At 41.6% G+C, this 26,976-nt stretch overlaps 1 protein-coding gene across 6 annotated transcripts in view; it reads right to left on the bottom strand.

Annotated features, from left to right (window-relative positions):
* The window catches only part of plch1 (phospholipase C, eta 1), a 73,676-nt gene that overhangs the window by 6,397 nt on the left and 40,303 nt on the right, over window positions 1-26,976 (bottom strand). For all 6 annotated transcript variants that reach the window (XM_037775735.1, XM_037775736.1, XM_037775737.1 and 3 more), the window contains 13 exons: window positions 24,446-24,649; window positions 23,665-23,785; window positions 20,535-20,706; window positions 16,965-17,072; window positions 12,386-12,541; window positions 11,561-11,623; window positions 7,811-7,905; window positions 5,626-5,723; window positions 5,341-5,520; window positions 4,328-4,435; window positions 3,343-3,467; window positions 3,037-3,121; window positions 924-1,070 (listed from right to left, as the gene is read on the bottom strand). In XM_037775735.1, the coding sequence (XP_037631663.1) occupies window positions 924-1,070; window positions 3,037-3,121; window positions 3,343-3,467; window positions 4,328-4,435; window positions 5,341-5,520; window positions 5,626-5,723; window positions 7,811-7,905; window positions 11,561-11,623; window positions 12,386-12,541; window positions 16,965-17,072; window positions 20,535-20,706; window positions 23,665-23,785; window positions 24,446-24,649 (1,662 nt within the window). The remainder of the gene's footprint in view (window positions 1-923; window positions 1,071-3,036; window positions 3,122-3,342; window positions 3,468-4,327; window positions 4,436-5,340; window positions 5,521-5,625; window positions 5,724-7,810; window positions 7,906-11,560; window positions 11,624-12,385; window positions 12,542-16,964; window positions 17,073-20,534; window positions 20,707-23,664; window positions 23,786-24,445; window positions 24,650-26,976) is intronic.

Below are 26,976 nucleotides of genomic sequence, written 5' to 3'. Positions count from 1 at the left end.
AGGGAGAAAGCATGTGAGTGAGATAGAGTGAGTCAAAGAAAGACGTCGACTGTCATCATCAGACTGGCGATTGCGTAGTAGCTGCCTGAGGAGAGGGCATCGGGAGTTCAGGGACAACTCTGATAGATGTAAACAACAAAAATAACCCGCCAAGCCACAGGTCTTTTACTATACAAATCAAACAAATCATGGTTCACTAGACACAAGATAATGTGCCCCATAGCACTGCCAAAGCCGTAAGGGAAATTATGTGTTTAAGAGTGAGTGAGTCTGTCTGTCTATTTGTGTTAAATAGAAGAACTATAATGATCGTAACAGGCAGTGACAAACTGTACCCCCTCTTAAAGGGGAACTACGCCCATTTTCAAAATTAATATATGGTATTCCTATGGCCCAAAAATATTGGTAAACTTGAACAACTCTCTCCCAAATCCAAAAACTAGAGTGTTAAAACTCAAATTTGTGATATCACAGGGTATAAAGTGTGGAACTGCCCCATAGACAATGAATAGGGAGAGATGCACTTGATGCCATTGAGAGCTACCAGGAGAATGATCTGAGTATATGGGGGCATTTTCTATTTCATTACTGACAACACATCCATAAAATAAAGCTCATTTGGGTATAAAAAAGAAAACAAACATTCTGTGGGTCCATAAAATCAGCCTCCCATTCATTGACTATGGAGCAGCTCCAGACTTTATACCCTATGACATCACAAGTTTGAGACTTCTCTGGTTTCTGGCTTTGAGAGAGCGTGGCTCATGTTCACAAATATTGATTGAAATTTCCTAGGACATGGATATAACATATTGGAATTCTTAATTTAGGCGGTGTGCCCCTTTAAGTTCATGTCTTTCACACACAAAAAGTTCCCTTTTCTCTCAAATAAAGCTGAAAACACAGAGGAATTCTGCACATACCAGGCATCAGGCTGCTGAAGGCGACAGTCCGTTGACCAATGAAGTCCCGTCCAATTGGGTCGTGGTCCCACACTAGGAAACGCACCAAAACCACCTCAGCCATGTGAAGTGTAAAGGACAGGGTCTCCTCCCATACTGGATTAAACCCTGAGGAAAACACATGCATAGTATGTGTTCATTATAGGATATGTTTCATCAGTATCTCATTAAAGCATGTTACAAAAAAACTAGGAAAGATGGAGTTGGTGGTAGTGATGTGTCAAATGATGTATTTCATGGATCAGTGCCCTGCACACTAATCTTGTAATACTGCTGAGCTCCCAGGGCTCCATAACCTTTCCCAGAGGAGGCTTCTCCTCTCCCCCTGCCGGGTTCCCTCATCTGTGGGGACATGTTAGGGGTGACACCAGCAGACCCCTTCGTTCTGCTTCCGTTATGCCTCTAATTAAATAATCTGACTTTTCATCCCAGCAGTGCTCTACAACCCAAAGTCAAATGCAGCATCTGTGGCTATGGCATTGTTTCATATTTGCTGTGTTTTTTTAGGAATGATGGCACTAATTATTAGCAGTTTGCAGATGACATCAGACTATATTTGCTTTTGTTTGTGTGCCATATATGCAGTATGTTCTATAGTATGTAACTTGTAATATACATATAGTATGTGGCACTTTTCAGACGTAAAATAAGTGTGGCTGACCCATTTATCCAATCCTTGGTTAGGTCATTGCAAGTTATCAGAGTCCTATAGGAGCTGGATTAGATTGGACTGGATCATTTTCATCTATATTGTAAAACTGCCAACAGAGAGCTGTATCAGGACCTCAGGTTATGATCTAAGCTATGTGGGTAAAAGGTCTGTGATATAGTTTTTTCCAGGTCCCTAAATGTGATCAATAAAATGTTTCATCAACAGGCCCTTTTAACAGGAGACATTTTGACTTGTCTAGAGTAGGAAAAGCTCAGGTTTTACTAATCTTAACTTCGTCTAATATGCTAAAATCTAAGAAATCTGATCTACTCTCCTACTGTTTGTCTAAACTATGCAGGCCTGGCTAGATGTGACATGAAATACACATTACCCATCAACAGGAACTAGTCAGTTTTCTATTAGAAGTAAAAGTTGCAGCAACCATGAAGTTGAGAAGGGGGAATGTTACACTAAGATAATATAGCTCTTGGAAATTGAAGTACTTCTCAAAGGGACAGTGTGTAGGATTTGGTGGCATCTAGTGGTATGGTTGCACATTTCAACCAGCTGATACCCCTCCGCTCACTCCTCCCTTTCCAAGACTGCGGTAATGTGAGCCGGCGAGTGCAAAATCAAGGTAACGCTGTTCACCTCGCTCAGAGGCCATCTTTAACATAATAACACTATTATAGGAGTATAATAGGAGCAACAGAAGTCTGACGGCGGCTGGCGGTACAACGGTTTTGCACTCTGCATCTCACGTTTCACAAGCGAGAACTACGGTGGCCTTCAGGTAACGTAAAAACACACAAGGCTCTCTCCAGAGCCAGTGTTTGGTTTGTCAGTTCTGGGCTACTGTAGAAACATGGCGGAGCAACATGGCGTACTCCGTGAAGATGACCTGCTCCCTATGTAGATATGAAGGGCTCATTAGTTATGAATATTATATTCCATTTCTGCTAAGAGATCCCCCGAAATGTTACACGCTGTTCCTTTAAACCTGCAATAACTAATTTTGTGGCCACTTGGGGGCTCCTGAAATAAGTCGTGAACACAACACTGACATATCAATGCTTTTTAAGGAGATATGGCAAACCTGTTGGCAAACAGTTGCTTCTTAACACATTCAGCAGTTACGGAGCAACATTAGCATTCATTGACAGACTCGTGTTTCTGGCCACATGGTCACCAGCTTGTTGATAACTGCGCTTGTCTGTTTTATTGGTGCTGAGCAGTTAGTGTACAGTGGCTTTTTAGAGATTTTTCCCTTAAAACAGCTGCCTGCTGCAGCTGAAAACGACGCTATGAGAGCAGAGAGCGAACCAAAACAGTAAACAGAAACAATGAGTTGAAAATTGATGATTCTTCAGTAGTTCAGTGAATGCACAGTGTTGTGTTCAAGTTGATCTGTTCGTGTCTAACCGTTGTCATCAACAACTCTTGTCTGTTCCTTGCAGCAATCAACCGGCAGGCCGATGATCTCTACTTCGACGAACGGATCAATAATCTGGTAGACGAGAAAGGGCAATAAAACACATTAATTATACTTTATTTAATGATGCTGAATATATTTCTGCTGAGAGCAATATTTCTGAGCAGTCAAGCATTATAGTGCATGTGTATGTGTGTGTGTGTGTGTGTGTGTGTATATGTGTGAAAAAGACAGATGGAGAATGTGAGCACACAGTGTGTCAATGTGTGTGTGTGTGTGTTTCGGTGTGTTTATACCTCTCCACGATCCCCCAGCATGGAGTCTGGTGGTTTGGGCAACTGCTGCCCACTAATGATCTTGAGAATGAGCTGCTTCTTGGGGCAAGCTGGAAGCGGGTCATCACTGAACGAGTTGAAGGAGCCTGAAGGGAATAAACGACAGCAGAGCACAAACTATGATTTATGTCATCACTCAATCCTAAAATGCCATCCTCTCTCATTGTTATGTTTGTTCCAGTTATATGCAATATTTATATGCAAAATGCGGGGTGAAAACAACACCCATGCCTCCGCTTTGTTGTGTAGCCAACTTCCTAATTGGATATCTAATATCAACACAAACAACCGTGTGACCGTACTATAATGAGGGTGAGATCATCTTTATAAACTTATAAACACAAACATGCCTCAAAGAGAGCAAATATGTCACAATGAATTAGAGGAAAATGTAAATAACTCGATCGCACAAGTTACCACTTATTTCTATTTTCCTGTAGTTCTGTACCAATATACTGTATTATCTTTAAGAAAAAACTTTTAAAAAAGCAAGCACGTCATTTCATTACCAACATGTTTTATCTTTTTTAATGTAAGGGCCTTCTACGTTTTATTTTTTTATTCCTGTTTCAACCATGACCAATGACTGTATAGGTTCAATGGAGCAAGCAGATACAAAATATACTGTATATTCAATAGTGTGAAATGTTTTAATTTAAATAGAAAATCAAGGGTTTATGATTTACAATAATATATAGGTTACTATATAGAAAGATATATACATCTACAGTTCCCATACCCAATGTATGTATTTCTGTGGTGAACCACTACGAATCAGTCATCCAATATGGTTCCATACATACCTGTGCTGTCCCTAAGATTCTAACTTGTTATTATTTCATATATCCAATCACAACAAATAAACACTGATTTGCATGAATAGACAATGATTTATATGCATGTATTAGTGCTTGTTTGTGTGCATGCGGTCAGATTGTTGCCGTACCTTTACACATGGGAGGGGGCTTAAGGACGTAGCCAATACCTCCGTTCACCATGAACTTGGCTCTGTTGAGCTGCATCATCCTGCCCTCTGTCTGGTAGTTCAGAGCGACTGAAAAAGAAAGAAAGATTTAGTTGGATACAAAATATCACTAAACCTCGGCCTGCATATGACAAAAAAAATCCCTGAGGATACTCAATAGTCATATGAGGAGACTGCGTTGTCACTCTTGTGATCATTTAGCATTTATCAGATGTTCCTCTTTGGTTTATTCATTCATTCATTTATTCATTAAGGCTGTGTGTGCTACTACACATTAATACAACCTTGAAACCTCAAATAGGAAAAACAGATGAGGAAGGAAACCAGCAAAAAGACAATAAAAAAAAGGACGAATCACAGCTGCTTGAAAGATAATCTACCTCAGTGTTTGGTGTTTTCTCTTTTTTACTTCTTTTCTCCTTTGTCCCTAATTCTATTTTTGTACACCTGGGACGGTGATTTCTTAGAAATTAAGAGACCAATATTGCTCTCTGAATTTCACAGAAGAAAAAAATTAAATTGGCTGAAACAGGCAGGGATTCCTTGGATCTTGGATTTCCTGAGGGTGTTCATTTTCTGCACAGACAAAAATATTCAGTTCCAACTCTTTCTCATGAGCTTATCTTCTCTTTATTTATTTATGTATTTCTCCCTAATCCTCGCTCTTTCCTGGTCCAACTGTAGCCCTACAAATAAACTCACACATGCTCAACTGCACACAGCATGCAAATACATACAGTACACACACATATTATGCACAACTGAGTTAGTGTTCACACCAATTAGCCTCCGCACATATGACCACTGGCAAACTACACAATATGTGTAAAAAAAAGTGTGTATGTGCATGTGTTATGCAGTGTTAGTTGATGTGTAATGACAGGTATGTGGCCAGAGGGAAGGCACCTGCTGTTTTCATTAACAGACATCCTCCATACAGGTCAAAAGCTTAGAGCGACAGACAGCCGTCTTACCCAACTGACAGCCCACGTTCCAGTAGAACTGGGGGTTGAAATTGGACGAGTCGATACGATAGGCCGAGGGATAAATCCGTGACAGCTGCCTCTGGTTAAAAGCCAGGAACTGTTCGGCTTTGTGATTGACCAGAGATTGGGCTCGGGTCTCGCTGAATGACAGAACATCACCTGGCGTACCTGAAGAGAAACATGGGTTAGGGCATGAGCAAATGTCTTCAAGGTACTCAATGCAATGTGCCTATTTGTTTGTGTGAGATGTCAGAGATTTGTTTGGTGTTTCACCTTCATTCAGACACTCCTGTGAGGCAACAGAGTTGGTGAACACCACCAGGTTTGACAGATCTCTACTCAGTTTCATCGTCTTCCTCTTCCTTCCACCCCTAAAACAATTGCCAGACGACAGGAGACAATTGCAAGAGAGGACAGAGGAGAGTGAGCGAGATCACGTAAAGATATAAGAGACAGGTTAAGTAAGACACACTCATATACCTGTTTTTGCAAAAGCAATGCAAGACAAGAGAGGGTTGTCCATCAGTGAGGCAGCTTGCAAAACCGCAGGAAAGAGCATCAAAGGCAAAGATCTTAACAGGGACCAGAGCGCATGCAGTGCAGCAAGACGCCACACATATAACCACACACAGAGTCATGCACACGCAGTCTTGCACAAAGACAGTCAGTCAGTCAGTCACATAGCCACTCAGACGCATGCTTGTATAGGAATCTGCGCTGTGACATGCATATATGAATATGCATCCAGAGGCTGGGAGAACAAAGAGAGACAAAGGCTTTAGAAAGCGACTGAGGGAGGAAAACGCAGCTGAATTCCCAGACTCCTTGCCCAATGCTCACTCACAAAGAAAGAGGAAGAACGAGACAGAGGTGGACAAAGAATGGGTGTGAAAGAAAACGGGGATATCTTTAGGCTGCAGATGAAAATGGACTGATTTAGGTTTTTTCCCCTTCATCTGTGAAGGGGAAAAAAGCACACTGATTCTGACACATTGCATTCTGATTTGGGTTTCTTTTCATTATGTGAATATCTAATGTGTGCCAATGGCAATGCTGATAGTACTGAGAGCACTGAGAGAGCTCATGTGGCATTTATGTTACTCCAATGCAACATTTTTCTCCATGCTGATACTTGAGGGAAGGTGGAGGACTGCAGCAGTGGAGGTTTTCAGTATAAAGGGACAGTGAGGTGGAATATTTTTGGGTCCAATTCAAACAAAGTGACATTAGTCAGTGGGGGAAAATATATTATATAAGTAATACTTATGTACAATTTTGAGGTACTCTACTGTGTATTTCCATTTTTGGCTTCTTCATACTTCTACGCCACCACATTTTAGAGGGAAATATTGCACTTTTTACTCTTTACTTTATACAAAATATATGATTTGTTTATAAAATATGCTACATTGTTATAGTGCAAACTACTTAAAAGTATATAAAGCAATAAAATCAGCTCCGCTTCAACTAACTGCAACATTAAGTGTTGCTTTTATGTTAAAGCAAGTCTATGTAACTTTTGCTGAACAGCGGCCACTCTGTCCACAAGTATGGATTTGTCATTACTTACAATTCAACTTTTTGTTTTTAGGAGGATTATTGTGTTGTGGGTCAGATATTGTAATCCAATTAGGGATGCACCGATACCGAAACCTTATTGGATATCAGGGTGATACTGACTCAAATAGTCAGATCGGGTATCGGTGACAATGGGGCCAATCAATTCAATTAAATTCTATGCTTATATGCTATATACATTAGATACTGTTATTTGAATTCCTGTTTTGACCAATTTGTTACTAAAAAGGTTTAGTTAAAGAAAGGTTAAGTTAAGAAAGCAATGGTTAAGTCAATCCTGATGTTGCCTTACGCATGAAAGAATGATCTCATTCACTTCCACACAGTGAGACATACAGCTTATTATTTAAACATTGCTATCGGATCGGTATACCCCCAGGTATTTCTATCGGTATCAGGACTGAAAAAGTCGGATCGGTGCTTTCTAACAGAGTATTTCTATTGTGTGGTGTTGCTCCTTTTACGCTTACACTTCTGCAACCACTGGTCACAGGAGAATGGTTTTAATGTCAAAGCGAAGAAAATAGCGAATAAATGAAGCAGTCACGGCTAAATAACATGTATATTTTTATGATATAATATATAATACACACTGCTATGAGCCGCTGGAGCTGCAGGATGACACTATATGCGATGCCTCTAGTCTTCGACTCGATGTCTGTCTTGCACTTGTGAGTCAGTTCAGTGACCAGTCAGTCATGATTGAGCTGAAGTCCATCATTCTTTCCCTCACACATAAATGACTGCTGAAGAAGCTTTAGCAGATGGCATGGCTATACTGATGCCCTGGACTGTTAAACGCTCCAAGCTAGTCAGGAACTATCAAACCTCCCAGTTGTCAGGGATTGTCAGTGTTGAGGGGAAGCAGGTCAAAGGTCACCTGTTGAACTGTCCTCCGGCCTCCCTCCCGGACCTCTCCTGAACGTCCTCCTCTTTGTCCACGCTTTGGCATGTCAGCCTGGATTTGGAGTGCCTCTGGACAATGGACACACACACACACACAGGAATATATAAACAAACACAGAATGAAGGTTTCCTTACTGGTTGGAAAACAGAAAAGCATCCTTGTCTTCAGCTGATAAATGTGTTCAATACACATCATACATGAGACCGCCTACACATAAACTCACCGGTTGATCATGTGTCTTTAGCTAATTGTATGTGCTTGTGTGTGATTCATTGAGTGTTGTTATTGTAGTAGCCGTTTGAGTGTGTGGTCGTGCATGTCGGTGGGTGTTTGAGGTAAAACGTATGTAATTATAACAAGTGTGTATTCGGTGAAGTGCGCTTTTTATTCTCAGAGAGGCAACATCTCTATTAGGGCTAAAGTGGAGTTGAGGAGAGGATGAGGGTCGCGGTAATTACAGGGTTTAGGCCAGTTGCCAACAGATTACATGCACCCATGCATGCACGCATATATACACACACACACACACACACACACACACACACACACACACACACACACACACACACACGTGGGAGGATGCATAATATGCAGAGAGGGACGCATAAAGGAATGAAGAGGAGACGTGAGTGGGTAAACAGAGGAGGGGGTAGAGGAAGGTAAAACAAAGCAAATGGATAGAGGAAGAAATTCAGAATCAGGCTGAGAAATGAGGGAATGTGGAGAAACAAAAACATCCACACACACACATTATGTCCAAATCTATACTAAATGAATGATAAAATGGATCTATGCTAACTGTATCTCAAAAGAAAACCCGAAGGAATAGGAAACATCATAATCAATTTCACTATAGTTGATAAACATGTGCTTTAGATCTGCCTGTGTAATTCACAGATATGCATTACGCACACATTCACTGAATTGATCTGCGGTGTGGAATCGGAAGATTAAGTGTGGCATTATGATCCTGTTACCTACCACAGGCTGAAGATAACACTACAAAGGGTGCGTCGTTTTCTCATGTATGACTTTATGGAAGATTTATCTACAGGAGAACAGGCTTCTCTTTTCTGCTTCCCATAAGTGAAGATCAGTTGAAGAGGTTTATCACACTCTTAATGTTTGAACAATACACTCAGTGGCCAGTTGAATGAGAACACACACACACAGCCATGAAATAAGTCCTGCCTTCTGTTTTGTTCTGTTTGTATTGAAACTGTTTTAGAGAGGTGTTGGAGTCTGTAGTTCGTGTTGCTGTTGTGTTGAATATTGAGTTACACTGCGAGGTGTCAAAGCTCCAGACTCCCAGTCTTTCCAGCAGATAAACTTAGAGTCTGACAGTAGCTTCTCATGGCTGGTTAGGTCTGACTACCAGCTCTACGTCTAATAAGTCCATGCTACACTGAGCGGTAGTCACTCGTGACACTACATATCACGCCTCCTCTCTTTCAGTCGCTGCTCCCTCACTCCTCTGTTTCATGTTTAAAATAAGCTGGGGAGGAGAGTTCTAGCAGAATTTGATAGTGTAGTTACCCTTTAAGTAGGTCAGTTAATCAGTAAAGAGTTAAAGGAGCTAAATTTGATATTTAGAGCATACTGTATCTATTGCCTCCACACAGCTCTCAACATGGCAACGGCTGAGTTGGTGGCTCACAGCACGAACAGTGCAAACAATTAACGGCAACAGTGCTGACAGAAATAACATTTTTAACCTGAGTGGGGAACCGGAGGGTGGGCGCTACGCTTCCACGATGATGCTGTTGGTCAGGACGGTGTTATTGCAGAGTGCAATATTTGTCAGTGCAGAGCGGCGCCATGAGTTAGCCAGTGGAGCACGCTCACACGCACTAACATGCACTAAAAGGCATGGTCGGCCCGGCGATGTCAACAAAGCATGGATAAACTCGGATTACAACACACAGAGGGAGAGTGACTTCATTCTCTGCTCAGGTAGACGTTACTCCACTGTGGCTCAGACGTAGAGCGGGTCGTCCACCAATCGGAAGATCAGCGAATCTATCCCCGGCTCCCCCAGTCTGCTTGTCGAAGTATCCTTGGGCAAGATACTGAACCCTAAATTGCTCCCGAAGTCTGTGCCATCGGTGTGTGAATGAGTAATTAGATCCTGATGCAGGTTGGCACCTTGCTTCAGTGTATGTGTGTGTGTGAATGCTGAAATGTAGTGGTCGGAAGACTAGAAAAGCGTTATATAAGTCCATTTATCATTTACCAAATCTTTAGTTTGCTGCTATATTAATGCTCTGAATATTGTATAGAGCACCTTTAAGATTTTTATTTTGGGAAATAGGCTACATTTATTTGCTGCTTAAAGTTAAATGAGAAGATTAATATCTCTCTCGTATATATGTAGGTCTATGGTAAATATGAAGGAGGACTAACCACAATATGTTTAGCTTAGCTTAGCATAAAGACTGGAAGAAGGGGCAAACAGCTAGCCTGGCTCCGTCCAAAGGTAAAAAATATCCACCTGCTGTACCAGATCTTGTTTGTTCAATTGTACAAACACCAAAGTGTAAATATGACAAGTTGTGGTTTTACGTGGGATCCATTGCTGGACTATTTCTGAGGCCAGATCATTTTTTGCTTTTCCAGGTTTTCCTTTGCCTGGAGAAGTCCATCTCAGCACAACATTTGGGATGCAAAATGTCTCTATTCGAAACATAAAGCCCGGCCATTGCAGTCACCTCCGTTAATTAGAGATCCTCCACCAAAACAAAAATGCTATATCAGTGGTCATCTACATGTAAGAGCCCTGAAACACCAGTCCAAAAAACTGTCCGTCGGGCCTTTGTTTGTAGTTTGCCCAGCAGTCTGGTGGCAGCAGTCTGACAGCAGCCTTGTTCTGTCCTCGGCCTCCAAACCTTTGTGATGAAATCTGTGATGTAGCTTTGAATTTGGAGCACTAGTTGGCTTTGAAACTGTGTAACTTGTAGGGTTTTTTTTGCTTGAGATAGCATCTCAGTGGTAGGGGTGAACTACCATTTTCTTTTATAATCTTTTCTTCTGTTTTCTGCTGTATCCTATAGGGAGCCAAATGTAACTGTCTTTTTGTGCACTTGTTTATTTGGTTTAGGGTTAGCCAGGGTTATTTTGTCTGTAGTTTTGGCCTTTGTTCACCATGAGTTACAGTATATTGTTCAGTTTATCGTTGGTTTAACTTGAGTTGGAGAAATAAATCTGTTTTTACTAAACTTCAATTTAGTCCTGAGACTGTGGTTTGGGGACCGGGGAGGGAACAACCTTTGTACTTTCATGTTGCGCTCGTACCCTCTTGGACGGGGGCGTAACAGTGGGGTTTCCGGTACCATTGGCTCTAGTCGGCTCTAGTCGGCTCTTACAGTGAGCATGCTCAATCAGCAGCCGAGGCCATCATGAGAGAGTTCTGTCTGACTAGCTGTACAACTGAGTAGTGGTTTTACCCATTTAGTGCGCTTATTTTTTCCTGAAGTAAAAGACAGTGTCTGTACTTTAAGGCCAGTTTGGTGCATCAAGGCCTGAGCAAATGTCAAGTAAATAGAAAGTTGTTCCAATAGACATTATCTAAAGAAGAGAACTACCTGAAGTAATTATTGTGCAATGAAGTATTTAATAACCAACTAACCTGAAGCTGAACTAACCTGAATTTGCCATTTGAAACCTCACACAAATAGATCAAGAATCAGGCAAAGAGAGAGCAGCCTCTCTTTCCGCGCTCCTCACCTTCTGTTTAAGCGTCGTGATGAAGGATCTGCTTTGGGATTTCTTCAGAACCCCCTTGGAGCTCTAGAGACAAGGAGAACACATTCAGACTGTTTTATATGTGTGTTTGTGTGTGTGTGTTTGTGCTTGTTTACATTCATGTGTGTGGATCAGTTGATGCGAATCTAATCACAACCACATTAGCACCCAGCGAGACACTTAAACCCTGAAGCTCAATAGCTGGAGGGGCTGCATCAGACATTAGCCAATAAAGCACAGCACATATGAAGAGTGGGTGAGAAATAAGAAAAAGAGAGAAACTGGAAAAAATTACAGTAAGGAAGACGAAGAGAAAAAAGGGTTTAGCGACAGAATGAGGTGAAGGGGATCACCAACAAAGACGGAGTAGAATAAAGAGAATAGGAAACCCCGATGCACAACACCCACCACATTAAAATGGCTGTCAGGAAACCGAAGCTTCTAAAAATAGCACAAGAGGCAAGCAGGGAAATTAAATATTAAGTAACACTGCAGACATTTAGTTTCTCGTCACTTTCGGTCTGTTTTAACATGCTTTGGATTAAACACCACCTAGGTGGGAACACAACAGACTGGCCTGAGGAGGTCCTGATTCACTGTCCATTTTTATGTGTTCAGTGGGTGTGTGTTGACCTGCGAGTGGTGCAGTAACTAGTCCACTCCTTTATTTCCTCTGTTTCCCTCCATGACTAATACCATGGCCTAGTTTTACCCCCCCTCCTCTCTTTTTTCTCTTCAACTGTTGACGAGTATTACTCTGCTCCACATGCAGCTCTACGCAATGCCTTAGGGTGATGGTGGTGGTACCTGCCGCAGGTTCTTCTGAAGGCCCTGGTGCGTAGCCCGGAGCAGAGCTCGGATGCTGAAACTGTCTGTGTCTTCCTTGTCTCCGATCCGAGACTCCTTCAGTAGAGAGTCCAGCTTCTTTCTGATGTGAGACTCCACCTGGTGATGACCGTTGTCCTGTGGGAAAGAAGGGAAGGAGAAAGAGAGCTGGGCAAGGAGGTGAGACACACAAAGGAGGTAATTTCAATAAATGTGCAAGGACACATTGACAGGAGATGATTTAGAGTAGTGTCGTCTTGGAGCAACGACACACATTGTCACTGATGCAAAGCGCCTGAAACCAGGCCCAGCCAATATATCAAGAAACTGCAAAGATGCAGTACCACCAGCACCACCTTCTGGCAAGAAAAGTAACTACAACAGCAGTTTAGAATTTGCAGATGTAGACCAGTGGGCAACCTCCGGGTCTGAGAAGTGAAGCCAATGCTGAAGTGCCTCAAACCTACATTCTTTCTAATAGCCAGCAGGGGGCGACTCCTCTGGTTGCAAAAAGAAGTCTAAGTCTTGTATAGAAGTCTATGAGGAAATGGCCCTACTTCTCACTTGACTTATTACCTCAGTAAACATTGTAAAATGAGTTTATGGTCTCAATCGCTAGTTTCAGGTCTTCTTCAATACAGCATGATGTTCATTTAGTAAATTATGGTCCCATTTAGAGTAAAATAAACGATAAACAGGGTGTGCTTTAGAACGTGGCTACCTCGTGACTGTGACTGGTTGCTACCATGGTGTTGACCAGTCTTGGAACTTTAACCCTTTCACAGTCTGTTTTCAGTTCATGAAAGTTAATTATAACCTTTTTGGTTGCCTAAAAATGTTTTATTCAGCGTTCGGTTGTACTTAGCTCCACCCTCTCAACATGGCGACGGCCAGAATGCAAAACTTGAGACTTCAAAACAGCAGTCCACAGTCGGTGTCCCATGCAGGCTTGCATATGTGCGCTCGCGTGTGGCTACGCTGTTCAGACAAGACTCCAACACAAACTACACGGAAGCACCAAAACCGCAAAGTTCTATCTAGTGAAGCCCGTCTTGCAAAACAGTGTTGGCCGCGGTCGGAGGACGCGGTCGGACCGTAGCTTTGGTCTTCAGGGCCGGAGTCTCAGCTGTACTCTGCTCCGCTGCCTGCTTGCTTGCCTTCATTCACACACCGCGCTCGTCCTCGCTATTTCGTTTAGTTTTGCTCTGAGAATATCTAGTAAATGTACAGTGGACATTTGTGCAGAAATAAATGCTGCAGCTCCTCCAGACCAACAGAGGTTTTCTGTGTCTTGTAGAGTGACGGGGCTCCGCAGCGAGTAACGTTATCGTCACCGACCGGGTGCCAGTGTCTTCCCTGTTTCTTCCGGCCGCGATCGGGAGGCTGAAGCAGGAAAAGCCAACACTAGGTTCAGCAGTGATTCATGGAGAGACCTTCGTCTGGTCAGCTAACATTACTGCCAAGCAGGTGAAATATAGAGTGATATTGTGGTTTTACCTGACATGTGTCGCCTCACTGTTTTTAGCGATGCTCGTTCATGTCTATTTAGAGCGAGCACAAGCGCGAGCCCAACGCTGACTTTCGTTGACTTAACGGCCACAGGTGTCGCTGTTCACAAGCATTTCTGATTCTTACAAACAGTCCCTTTAATATTGTGAAGAATACAGTTTACACTGATCTGAGTGTTATTGTGTGTGCTTAAAAAGCTCCATTTTATGCCCTCTTTCATTCTATGTTTTTAGAAAACAACATAAATAATAAACTCTTTACAAACATCTGGTTGTTGTTTCACTGCCACGAGCTGCATTATATTTCTGTTAGATTATTTATTGTCTAGCCAAGAGGTGGAATGAGTCTAAAATTTAAAACATTAAAACTATACAGACACATAAGCTGTGTCCAAAATCACTCCCTTGTCCACTCATATGCTTCTCTCCCTATATAACAGACACTTTAAGTCTGTTAGTTAGGAGATTTTAGACAGATTTTATCCGGCATCGTATACAGTAGGAGTTAACAACACTATACAATCCCCTTTTTCCATGTATCACGACTGGACAAAAGCTATATCATACTATTAAAGCAATGTTAGTGGTGACGGCTGTGAAAGCATAATGAGCCCAATACAAAACCTCTCATCAGTGGAAACCTGCCAAAACCCTTTTAAAATGGCAATGATCATCCAAAGTGGCATCTGCAGCCTCTTGCCTCCAGCTAAATGTGGAAGCATGATGCCATATTCTGTTACACAGAGGAACCATCTGGAAATTAACTGAGTGTTTTCCTGCTTTAAATGTGGTGAGGAGGACCCTGGCTTTATCACGGAATAAATAAACAGGATTAACAATGACTATAAAAATGGCACAAGTTCAGGATTGATCTGCATAAAACAAGCAGCGATGAGATTCTCTGACATGTTTTACATGTTTCTGAGCTGCTTATCCGTTAAAAAAACTGCTTGCTTTGACTTAATATTTATATCTGCACCATTAAGCATTGATTAATCCGAAACATTACTGCAATGATGATCAATAAAACTTTACAAGCACCGACATTACTACCCAATTACCGAAGTCATTACATTGAGCACAACAATGTCATTAAGATCCCATTATCTAACTTCTGTATGTGGAGGACGGGTTTGATTCTCTAACATTAGTTCCTGCCACATGCTGTTGATGCCTTATCTTTTTTTAAAGAACTGATTAAGCAGAACTTAAATAACTTAAATAGACAAATAGAACCACAAAGGGAAGCTGCACAGGCAGAGAGACAGATAGCAGTCGGAGAAAAAGTTAAATTGAGTTACTTTTATATCATTATTCTTTTAAAGGAACAGTGTGTGACATTTCCAGGGATCTATTAGCAGAAATGGAATATAATATTCATAACTATGTTTTCATTAGTGTATAATCACCTGATACTAAAAATCATTGTGTTTTCGTTAGCTTAGAATGAGTCCTTCATATCTACATAGGGAGCAGGTCCTCTTCATGTTGCTCCGCCATGTTTCTACAGTAGCCCAGAACGGACAAACCAAACACTGGCTATAGCGGGAGTCTTTCGCATATTAACGTTACTTGAAGGCCACAGTAATTCTCTGACACACTTGTGAAACTGCGGTAACGTGAGCCCTGAGTGCAAAACTGTGATACCGTCTGACTTCCATTGCTGCTAAAGAAGTGTTATTATGGTAAGAATGGCCTCTGAGCGAGGCGAACGGCGTTACCGCGGTTTTGCACATGGCAACTCACGTTACCGCAGTCTTGAAAGGGGGTACTCAGTCGGTTGCAATTTGCAACCACACCACTAGATGCCGCCAATCCTACACACTACCCCTTTAAAAGTAAATATGTTAAAATACTAAATTAAAAGTTTAAGAAGCAGAGTTTCGCAATGTTGTTTCATTTATAATCTCTGTTTTACCTATTAAAATATTGTTCTAATTTGTGGGAGGATACGTTTCCATTCAAATAATTTCAGTGCTATTCTGGTGTCAACGGCATGTAGAAAATCCGAAACGATGGCTCTGTGACAGGTGAAGGAAAGGCATGCAGCTGTTTTTTACTTATTTAAATGGAAAAGACCTTCCTGAGCCACTGGTTACTTTGCCAACACATAATTGTCTTATGATAATAGCAAAAAAATTAGAAGATCTCCCAAGCATTTTCTCTACTTACATCATCACTACAAAATAAAGGCGCAAATTTAAAGGGACTGTTTGTAACTTTTTAAGCGTATAAATGTAGCGGGTCGGCACACATGCGCGTTCGCATATGCGCGCTCGCGTGTGGCCGGAGCCTCGTCTCCGCTGCCTGCTCTCCTTCACTCAGACAGCGTGCGCGTCCTTGCTGTCTCGCTTCACCTCTAGACGTGAACGCGCGCTCACTACACACTGCAGAAGAGTTAGTTTAGCTCTGAGAATATCTAGTGAATGTAGAGTGGACGTTTGTGCAGAAATAAATGCTGCAGCTCCTCCAGACCAACAGAGGTTTTCCGTGTCTTGTGAAGTGACGGGGCTCCTCAACGAGTTACGTTATCGTCTCGTTACCGACCGGGTGCCGGTGTCTTCGGCTGCCGGCTGCGGTCAGGAGGCGATAACGTAAGTCGTTGAGGAGCCCCGCTGCTGAAGCCTGCGCTGAGCAGGAAAAGCCAACACTAGGATCAGTATTGATTCATGGAGAGACCTTCGTCTGGTCAGCTAACATTACTGCCAAGCAGCTGAATAGAGTGATATTGTGCTTTTAGCTGACGTCTGTCGCCTCACTGTTTTGAGCGATGCTCGTTCATGTCTATGTAGAGCGAGCAAGCGCGAGCTCGACATTGACTTTCGTTGATTTCAAGGCCACAGGTGTCGCTGTTAAGCAGCATTTCTGAATCTTACAAATAGTCCCTTTAACTCAATAGCTGGGAACAACTGGCCTTAGAATAGTGAAAAATAACTGAAAACAAGGAGGAAAGACTTTAGTAATGTGAAGTAACGGGTCTGTTTGGAGGTGATAACTTGGTTGTTTGTGCATGTTTGTGTGTACATGTTTAAAGCTACATTCCTGTATCTTACATTGCTGTTCTTAAGCTTGAAGTCCTCCTCAATTTCATCAGCACTGTCATCGTCAGACACTTCGCCTTCCTCGGCATCTGCGGACAGATAGGCAGGCAGACTCTTCCCCTGGATAGATAGAGGACAGACAAAGAGATGAGAGGAGAGTGGACAAACATACATTTGACTCATGCATTTGTCTTAAATCTTCATTTATACACTAGAGCGCCCACACAGGCTGCACCTCTAAGATAGTCTGAGAATAACGCAGCAGAATGTTTTACTCAGACATTCACTTAACTGCACACAAGCCTACATACACACAAAAATGCACCTTGAAGTAATCTCCATCATGTGGCTCCTTTCTCGGTATTTATAGGCGGATTGAAAGCCAACGCTGCCACATGTGAGCACACGAGAGGGCACAAAACACACACGTGTGCACACGCAAACACACGCGCAAATTGTACAATCAGCTGCGGATTCTCTTAGAAGCTCCCTGAGCAGCTCTTCCAGCAGAGCGGAGGGCCATTAGTGAGCCATTCTGAAGGTGTGAGTGGGAGTCAAGATTTTCTAAGCTTCTTCCAAAATCAATGGCAGACTCCGAGCTTCCCGCAGCACATCGAGTGTCTCACTGGCTGACATCAGCGCCCTCGTTTTTCAACCACTGCCACGAGTAGTCTTCCTTCTATCTGTGACTGTCAAAAACCCTTACGCCATTTCCCTTTATTGTCTTGTGACTCTCTGGTCTCTTGCTCCGCTGGGGGATGGAGAGGTGAAAGGCCCTCAAACGAGGGCAGAGGGGGGGAGGAGAGAGACGGGGGAAAACTGTTAGAGGAGTAAAGGGCTTTATAGAAAATCAATAATGCTCTTTCACTTTTCAGACATCTGGCTGGGGAGGGACAAAGCCAGAGCTCATTTTTTTCCCAGGGAACAATGCAGGCTTTCTTCACATTACAGATAAAGTCATTTTTATGTGGTTCTTATAAAAAAAATCCAATAAAAGCTGAAAGCTTTTGCTCATCAAGATGCTCTCTGATTCTTTATATGAATAACTCCTCCTGTGCTGGTAGATTAGGACATTCTGGGTCTGAGGCTGTCAAAGTGATGATATATATATAGAAAAAAAAATGTCAATCTTTTTGAGGATGATCATATCAAACATGTTTCGCAGGTCATCTTGCTGGGCATCCCTCCTGCCTTTGGGGATCACGACAGTAGGTGCTCCAAAGAGAGAAGCGTGTGAGGCTGGACATGATAACTTACATACTGTAAAGTGTGTAGAGATGGATGAAAAGGCAAACTTGTAATTGTTACTTTTCACTTTTAAAATTATCAGATGGCTGAAATAACAAAAGTAATGTTATATAATATTTGTGCAGGTTTCTTGGTGTAATAAAATACCCCAAGGTATGAAACTTATATACTTTAAGTCCTCATGGGTTTATTGTCAGTCATTTTCAAAACGACCCACATTGTTTTCATCGTTAACCTTTGCGTTTTGTTGATATTAGCTTTATTTCCACTGTTGTAAGTGTAACAATAAATAAATAAATAATGACTGCAAAATCAACCCAATTTTATCTTTTAAATATTTCAAATAAATATTTATTTTCATCTGACCGTATTGAAACCAAATAAGTACAAACATTTGAAGTGGTAAACCATCCGTATGCCACGGAATGAGCTTCAGACTTTTGACAACATATAGAAATGCCCGTAAAGCATTGTTATCACACCAAATGAGGAAATCTTTAATGTTTTATGTTTAATGGGCTATTCTTGAACAATTATAGGCTATTCCTTTTGTTGGCCGAACAGTCATTCACAGTCAAAGGAGCTGCTAAAACTCCAAACACAGAAATCTAAATAGACTTATATGGGATTTTTGAGGGGTTTGCCAAAAATATAACAGATATAGCAGCCCACCCGCACGAAAAGGTGTGTGTGAAAGACACAGAAATGTGCAAGGCAAAAGCGTGTAATAAAAACGCCCTTCTTGCTTTAGACGTGCCATTTTCACGCCATGTACTCTGTACTGACTGCAATGTAAATGCATCCGTGTGAATATGCAACGCTCAGAGCTAGTGACGTAGAATAAAAAGAGAGAAAGACCGCTCATGGTGGGTGGTAGGAGAGGTGGATGGATCCAACAAACATAGGATTATAAACCTGGAGACTGGTGTTCTGTTTTGTAAGTTACGTTGGTGATCTTTGTCACATGTTTTGTAGTGACATTTGTGACATGTTTTCCGTATTTCTGTTACGTTGTTTTCCGTACGTATTTCACTTAGTTTACTTACTTATTTTAAGCCCAACCATGACGTTTTTTTCCTAAGTGGTTTTGTTGCCTTAACCTAAGTGAGTTGTTTTGTTGCCCCCTGCTGGTGTAATATTCACGGCTCGGTTAGGCAAAAGGTGACACTAACACGCTGTCCTTTGGTGGAAATCATCCTAATAAAATAAGGAAAAATCATGAACTATCAAGCTGATAAAACAATTATGTATTCTGAGCTGTTAAAGAGGGCACAGGGTCTCCAAACTGAATATTGTGGTTAAAAGAAACCTTCATTGACTGGTGGTAAGAGACAGTATGTGAACCACACTTTTTGTATAAACCTTTTTACATCCACCATGACCTCCTCTCTGTATATAATTCAAATAAACAATACTGCTCCGTGGAGAGGCAACCTCATGCCAAAGTAAAAAGCATTAACATTAACCAAAAGACCAGTCTACAATCCAGGACCTTTGTAGCAACTTATCGGTCTGAATGTGTGTTAGGGGTGTTGTGGAGGACTGAATATGGGTTCTATCTATTGTGGCTTCATTTTATGTTAATGAAAATCTGCATTATTCATTATTAATCCTTTGGGGAAAATTGCCATATTGAGCCTCTGTAGTAAGTTAAAAAAGATTTTCAAATCTGAATTATGAAAAACGAAACTACCTGTTTTATGGTAAAGTTTTACTTTCCATCAGGGATTTGAGATATAAAGGATCGGTGGTGATCCTGTATAAACTCTGCAGGGTAGCAGTGTGTATTTTTCATGGAATGTAAACATGTCTATAAATATGTCTCTATTCATCATGGTTAATTGCAGAACTGCTGCGACTAGTGGCAATTTAAATAATGAATAGTCTGACAGCCCCAACTGAGTCTCCATGCAGGTTGTGTTTGTACATGTGCCTCTGTTAGTGCACATGTGTGTTACAAAAATAAAGATTTGTCGCTCAATTATCATATGCCAGCATCTCGCCCTTCTCTCCTTTTCCCCTCTATGATGAATACAATGACCTAGTTTGGTCCTCCCTGTCTCCTCTTCCTTCTCTTCATCTGTTTATGGGCAATAATTAGCAGCCTTGCAGTGCCTCTCCCACTCCCCATCGTCAGTACAGCAACGCACACCAAGTAAAATATGCAGCGCTCCGCTTTCAAAGAAGGAAATGGAGACGTGCGGTTCAGATGCTTTGATTTGCGAGTGCACTAACCGACTGGGCGTATTTCAATTTAGCAATTTATTTATTCATGTAAAAACATGAACATGTCAGTTCGCCATCCATCAATAGTATCCATAGATTTGTTCTTACTTTGATGAGTATCTTGCCCTGCAGGCTCTGAGGACTGGGTAACGTATTTGAATCTCTGCTCAGTGAGTCTCTCACGTCCAGTTTGTGTCCGAAGATTTCTCGCAGGTACTGAGCAATCTTCTTCTGTTGCTGGATGCTACAGTGGTTCTCTATGGACAGAATTACCGGGTACCTGAGAGAAAGAAAAACATACATATTTCAGATTTCATGTCAATACTTGGAAAACGTGTGTTGACTGCAGCCAATGGACTGAAGTGAGACTGATCTGCTGATATGAGTGTGAACCACATATCTAACTGTACTTCTGTTTCTCACCTCAACAAACAGAACAGTGAGGAGGTAAATGATAAAAATACAGCTGCTTAAACACCTTCACCTCTGTGGCATGGTGTGTGTGTCAAAAAACTGTGTGTGTGTTTCTGTTTTCATTTAGAAAAGGTGGAATGACTCGTGGCCACGCGGCAGCGCAGCTCAAATGTCAGGTTTGTCAGACTGACAGCTCTCCCTCAGGGGGACGCAGCCCTGCTCTCAACTCCACCTCTGATCCACAAAACACACACTCGCATGCACACGCACACACACACGCACGCACGCACACACACACACACACACACACACACACACACACACACACACACACACACACACACACACGCACACACCCACACACACACACACACACACTTAAACACACACACAAACGAATCCCTTGCCAAAGAGAAAAAGAGACAACAGAGAGAAGAACATCCAGAGTCATTTCACCTCGGCACACACAGAAACAGTGGCATCCGGGAGCACCTCTCAGGTGAAACAGTGGGGCGCCTCAATAAGCTGCGTTGTGTGTGTGTGTGTGTGTGTGTGTGTGTGTGTGTGTGTGTGTGTGTGTGTGTGTGCGTGTGTGTGTGTGTGTGTGATGTGGGAGAGAGCGGAGACTCGCTCCATTTCAATGCAGCCCAGGGGCCATTAATCATATTAACAGGTGGCACTGATGATAAAATATCAGCTGAATGTAAATGGTGAGAACAGCAGGGGGTGGGGGATGAAGCACAGGATGTTCATTTTATTCACCTGCTCTTGCTGTCAGAGTCATTACAGATTACTAATTAATATGGTGTGATTTTATGAGAGTATACAGATGCCTCCTAATTAGCAAGTGTGAATGTTTTCTTCCGGGAGGCCACAGTGAACATATGGTCTTTAATTTAATTTGCAGAGGAATACAAAGAAGGAAAAAAAAGCTTTGTTGACGAAAATTATTTAGGAAAAGTGGTACAACTTGGTCAAACATTTTTAAAGGAATAGCTGCTATACCCAGGCTGTTCTCATATACCGTTATATACGCTATACCTACGAAAAGTAATGCACTGTAATCCGTAAGTATATCCCAGAAAATCAATTTGCATATAATCCACATAGTCGTGAACCAGGAAGTATAAAGAGCAACAAAACGCAGTGAAGGGAGGACGTCAGAGTGGATGGGTGGGTCAAAAACATTGAACTTTCGCCCAGGAGACCGGTGTTCGTACCCCGTGTGAAACCAGAAGTCAACATTTATTGTCACGTAACTTCCGTACTTAAGTTACACCATTTAAGTTACGTGTTATTTTAACCCAAACCACAATCTTTTCCTAAACCTAACTAAGCAGTTTTGTTGCCTAAAACTAACCAAGTTGTTTCCTGTGAAGACGAAAGTTGAAGAAACTGACACGGTCGTCTCAGGTTGCTAAATATTCTAAGGAAAACGCACGAAAATTGAAGAATAACTTTTCCTAAGATATCATATGAACTGTTGTTTGAGGATATGTTGCTAAACCTATGCCATCATTTTCATTATGGATCAATCTGCCAATTATTTTCTCAATGAACTGATTAATCACCTATTGACTAATCAATTAATCAACTTATCGTATCAGCTCTAACCATAGCATAGAGTCAAAAGACATGAGAGGCAGCCATTAACAGAGTTTTCGTGGGATTGTTCCGAAATTAGGCAGGTTAGGTATGTTGTTGTACCTCTATCTTTATTTTGCTCCCGTTTTGTTGAATGTTACCCTATTTTGATCTGCGATTGATTGCCGATGCAATTAAAAGAATAATTTGACATTTTGGGAAATACCCTTGTTTGCTTTCTTGCTGAGATTTTGATGAGAAGATCAATACCTCTCTCATCTGGACGTTAAATATGAAGCTAAAAAGCTTATCATAGATAACCAGCTAAAAATTGAAAAACAAAATTACGTTGACAACAACAAAATAAGATAAAGAACAGACGCACAGCCTTATTAATTTTGGTGAAACTCCCAACAAGCTATTGCCAAATGTACTTACAGTTTAATTACATGAATTCAATCTAATCCAACACTGTCTGCTGTGAATTAAATATGTGGTTATATAACACAGGCGCTGCACTCATAAGTAGCTGCAATAGATGTCAAAGCGAGCCAATGTGGCAGCAGGAAGCAGCATCATTCACCACTTTGTTTTGGTATTGTTGGACCCAGCAGAGACAAACAGTGGCTCCTCGGGGAGCCAGAGGAAACGCCGCTGAGCAGATGGTCCAGTAATAGGTGCTAATTACTGCCAGGAATCACAGTGTTCTCTGAAAAACACAAACCTGGCTGTCTAAATGTTGCAACTTTCTTGTTAAACCTTGTGGGGGAAAACCTTTCATCAAATTCATAGATGTTTCATTATAGCAGTGTGAGAAGTGCTAGTTTAAAACTAGTTTTATGAGGAAAAATACAGTAGTTCTGCGTCTTTTTTATGAGCGAGCTGATGCTTTTAGGCTATATCTCATCCCATAGGGAAACATAAAGCAACACGATTAAACAGAAGATAACAATATACAATCAATAATACAGTATTTGTGTACATGTGTGCACGTGGAGAAATGTTGTGCCGTGTGTCCTGAAGCAAAGGATATTATTTGCTCTACTGAATGTCACGGAAATGATGTTTCAAATTTATATGATTGAGTAAACTGAAGGCGCAAAAATGGCATTACTATTTGGCATTCTGGGCCATTTTCTCGCAGTACAATACCTATGGGACAATGGAGGTTTCTTTTTTCCAGAAACTGTCTCACACACACACACACACAAACATACATACTATAGGGTTGTTGACTCACTGGTTATTTATGAAGGCATATTTATTGATGGTCCCTATGACAGACTTGAAAGGTATCTTGGAGGTCAGAGTGTAGCCGTGTTGGACCATCGGCTCTCCATCAGGACCATCCCAACAGTCCACTGCAGAGAAAAACAGAAGAAAATGATGCATGAATAAAACACAGCCATCGTGTTTCTGGTCTCAGCTTCCTGTCTCTTCTCACTGTTCAGCTTTGAATAGAGGAAAGATGATTTCATTTGTACTTGATGTCTCAGCTATTTCACATTCTCCTAGCGAACACTGGCGTTAAATTATTCTGACAGAAAATAGTGGAAATGAAAGTAATGTTCAAGCAATAGCCTGTGCAAGATTGTGCTACTGGGTTTTTTGTGGACCTGTTTAAAAATGTAATTACCAAACATAAACACAGCAAAATGTGTGTTTTAATGTAAAAACATTAACACAACATGTTCCATAAACAACCCTACAGCAATCGTTTTATTCCTCTTATAGCGCATACCATTCGATATAGGGTGAAACAGAGTTCAGCAAATTGCCTTTTTTCACAGTCATACATGTCATAGTAGGAAAAACACAACATTAACAATGGCTCTGTTCTATTGAAGTGTCCCAGTAAACCATGGCAGTGTGACAGTGATGCATGGTACCAGAAACTGAAACCAGAGAGTACCAGACAGCTTTTCCTACTGTGACATGTCAAGGTGTCTTCTATGGAAAAGGGTCATACACAGTCATATTAACTTTGCATGGCCCATATTTTAATGTAGATGCATGCTTACCTTCTACGCAGCGGCAGCCGGACTGCAGCACCCAGGCATACATGTCGGTCTTGGAGTGGGAGAGGAGCTGGTCTCCGGTCAGGTACGTGTTGTGAGAGGAGGCGATGAAGTAGTTGCACAGAGGCTGCTCCATGTCTTGATTCACCTCGTGGTGCAAAGGGTTGAAAATGTCACATGTTGGACTGCGCATGAAACTTGTGAAACCTGAAAGGAAAATGCAAAATGATTGGGAAAAAAATTACTTGGAATCAAAACTGAAAAAGGCATTGTTAAAGAATTCATCTTATTTTCAATAATATGTTATTGCTTTGGGAATTAGATTAAAAAAAAAATAGATGGGCTCAGAAATCATTTGTTTTTAGCTATGCTAGCAATCACCTGGATGGCAAGGCTGTCTGTTTGTTGGTCAGTGCAATACTTTGGTCCAGACTGAAATATTGGATGGATTGCCATGAAATTTATATGGACATTTTTGTTCCCTGGAGAATGTATCCTACTGGCTTTTCACACATTTCACATCTGTGGTTTTGAGATGAAATGTCCTATTGGATGGATTGCCATTAAATTAGGTACAGATATTTATGTTGCCCCACGGGGTGAATTAAATTGTCCAATATTGACCAAATATAAGCCAATGTCACTCCCATCAGCCTCAGCTGTACTTTGTGTTAATGATAATTAGCAAATGTTAGCATGCTCACAAACTAAACTTAGTGGTAGACCTAATAATACCTGCATGGACCATGCTAGCATCGTCATTGTGAGTGTGTTAAACCAATGTTATACCTTGCCCTGCTGTGGTCCTAGTGACGGAAATTTCCTCATTGTTGTGATCGCGCGGACCATAGACTGTATCAAAGATGCTCTGTTGTCTCTAGAAGGTAACCCACGAGTTGGAAAACTCTCGCGAGATGGTTACACATTGATCTTGAATAGTTAAGGTTAGGCATTGACCTCTAATAGTTAAGGTTAGGCATTGACTTCTAATAGTTAAGGTTTGGCATTGACCTCTAATAGTTAAGGTTAGGCGTTGACCTCAAATGGTTAAGGTTAGACATTGATCTTGAATGGTTAAGGTTAGGCGTTGACCTCTAATAGTTAAGGTTAGGCATTGACCTCTAATAGTTAAGGTTAGGCGTTGACATCAAATGGTTAAGGTTAGACATTGACCTTGAATGGTTAAGGTTAGGCATTGACCTCTAATAGTTAAGGTTAGGCATTGGCCTCAAATAGTTAAGGTTAGACATTGATCTTGAATGGTCAAGGTTAGGCATTGACCTCTAATAGTTAAGGTTAGGCATTGGCCTCTAATAGTTAAGGTTAGACATTGACCTTGAATGGTTAAGGTTAGGCATTGACCTCTAATAGTTAAGGTTAGGCATTGGCCTCTAATAGTTAAGGTTAGACATTGATCTTGAATGGTTAACGAGAGTTTTTGCAAGTTTTTGGCAGATTTCGCAATTTGCGGGTTACCTTCTAGACACATCCGTATGGCGCGGACCTGACCTGTCCGCGCAGCCACTATGCTACAAGTGGTAGCATAGCGATCTACTGTGTATATGTGGAGCGTGTTCTTAGCATGCTAGCATCTAGCTCAAGTACACAGAGCCACGAGCATGGCTGTAGACTCTTCGTTGGTAATTAACACATACAGATATTGAAGTGGAGAAGTCAGTTGCAGAGTTCATGGTGGAACACCGCAAAGTATTTTAAATATTGCTTGTCATGCAGTGAGCCTGCAATATCCTGAAATAAAAGTGCACACCGTAACACAAGAACTTTTCTGTTTCAAACTACCAGCCTCCAGATCATATCACCATCTTACAGCCTCTAACAGTGACATCTACGATATATCTCTTCATTTGCAGGTTGATCTCCAGGAAAATACCAAAGAATGACAGGAAAGCACATTCAAACCAGAGCGCTGTGGTTTCAAATCAGAGTGGTGAGGTTTGAAACCACGCTACACAGCCAACTTTTTCTTAGGTGGTACTGCATGAAGAGGACTGAGAGGGAAGAAAGCATCCTTTCATCCAGAGAGAAGGGATAAAAAATGAGACAAGAATACCAAGAGCATGGAAAATCGGAAATAAGCCAGAGAGCAGACAAGGGAAAAGAAGCAGACAGTTAATGTTGAAAAGGAGACTGTGGAGGGGAAACGGAAAAATGTGATGCAAATATAAGTATTAAAAAAAATGATGTGGGAAATCAGTGATCAGACTGGACATGCAATCTCATCACGGTGCCATCATGGCTTAATCCAGATACACCGTATGACATGAAAATACTGTAGGTAACAGCTCATCACACTGTAAAAAGATGTTAACGTGAATGTGTTTGTACATACTGTCACATCTGTGCACAATGCATGTTTAAACACACACACACATTTGGCCTGCAGGCATACTGGTCTGATCAGTCAGACACACACAGTGTTAGCCTTCATGCCTCCAACAACAAGATTAGTTTCACCCTTCCTTCCTCCTCCCCCTCTCATCTCGTCTCCCCGTACTTGGTCCTCTCATTTCTGT

The sequence above is a fragment of the Sebastes umbrosus genome, chromosome 7 (genome assembly GCF_015220745.1).
Source record: "Sebastes umbrosus isolate fSebUmb1 chromosome 7, fSebUmb1.pri, whole genome shotgun sequence".
In the NCBI taxonomy this organism is placed as follows: Eukaryota; Metazoa; Chordata; class Actinopteri; order Perciformes; family Sebastidae; genus Sebastes; species Sebastes umbrosus.
Note: the sequence above shows the minus strand (reverse complement) of the source record. Positions and strands in the feature narration are given on the sequence as shown.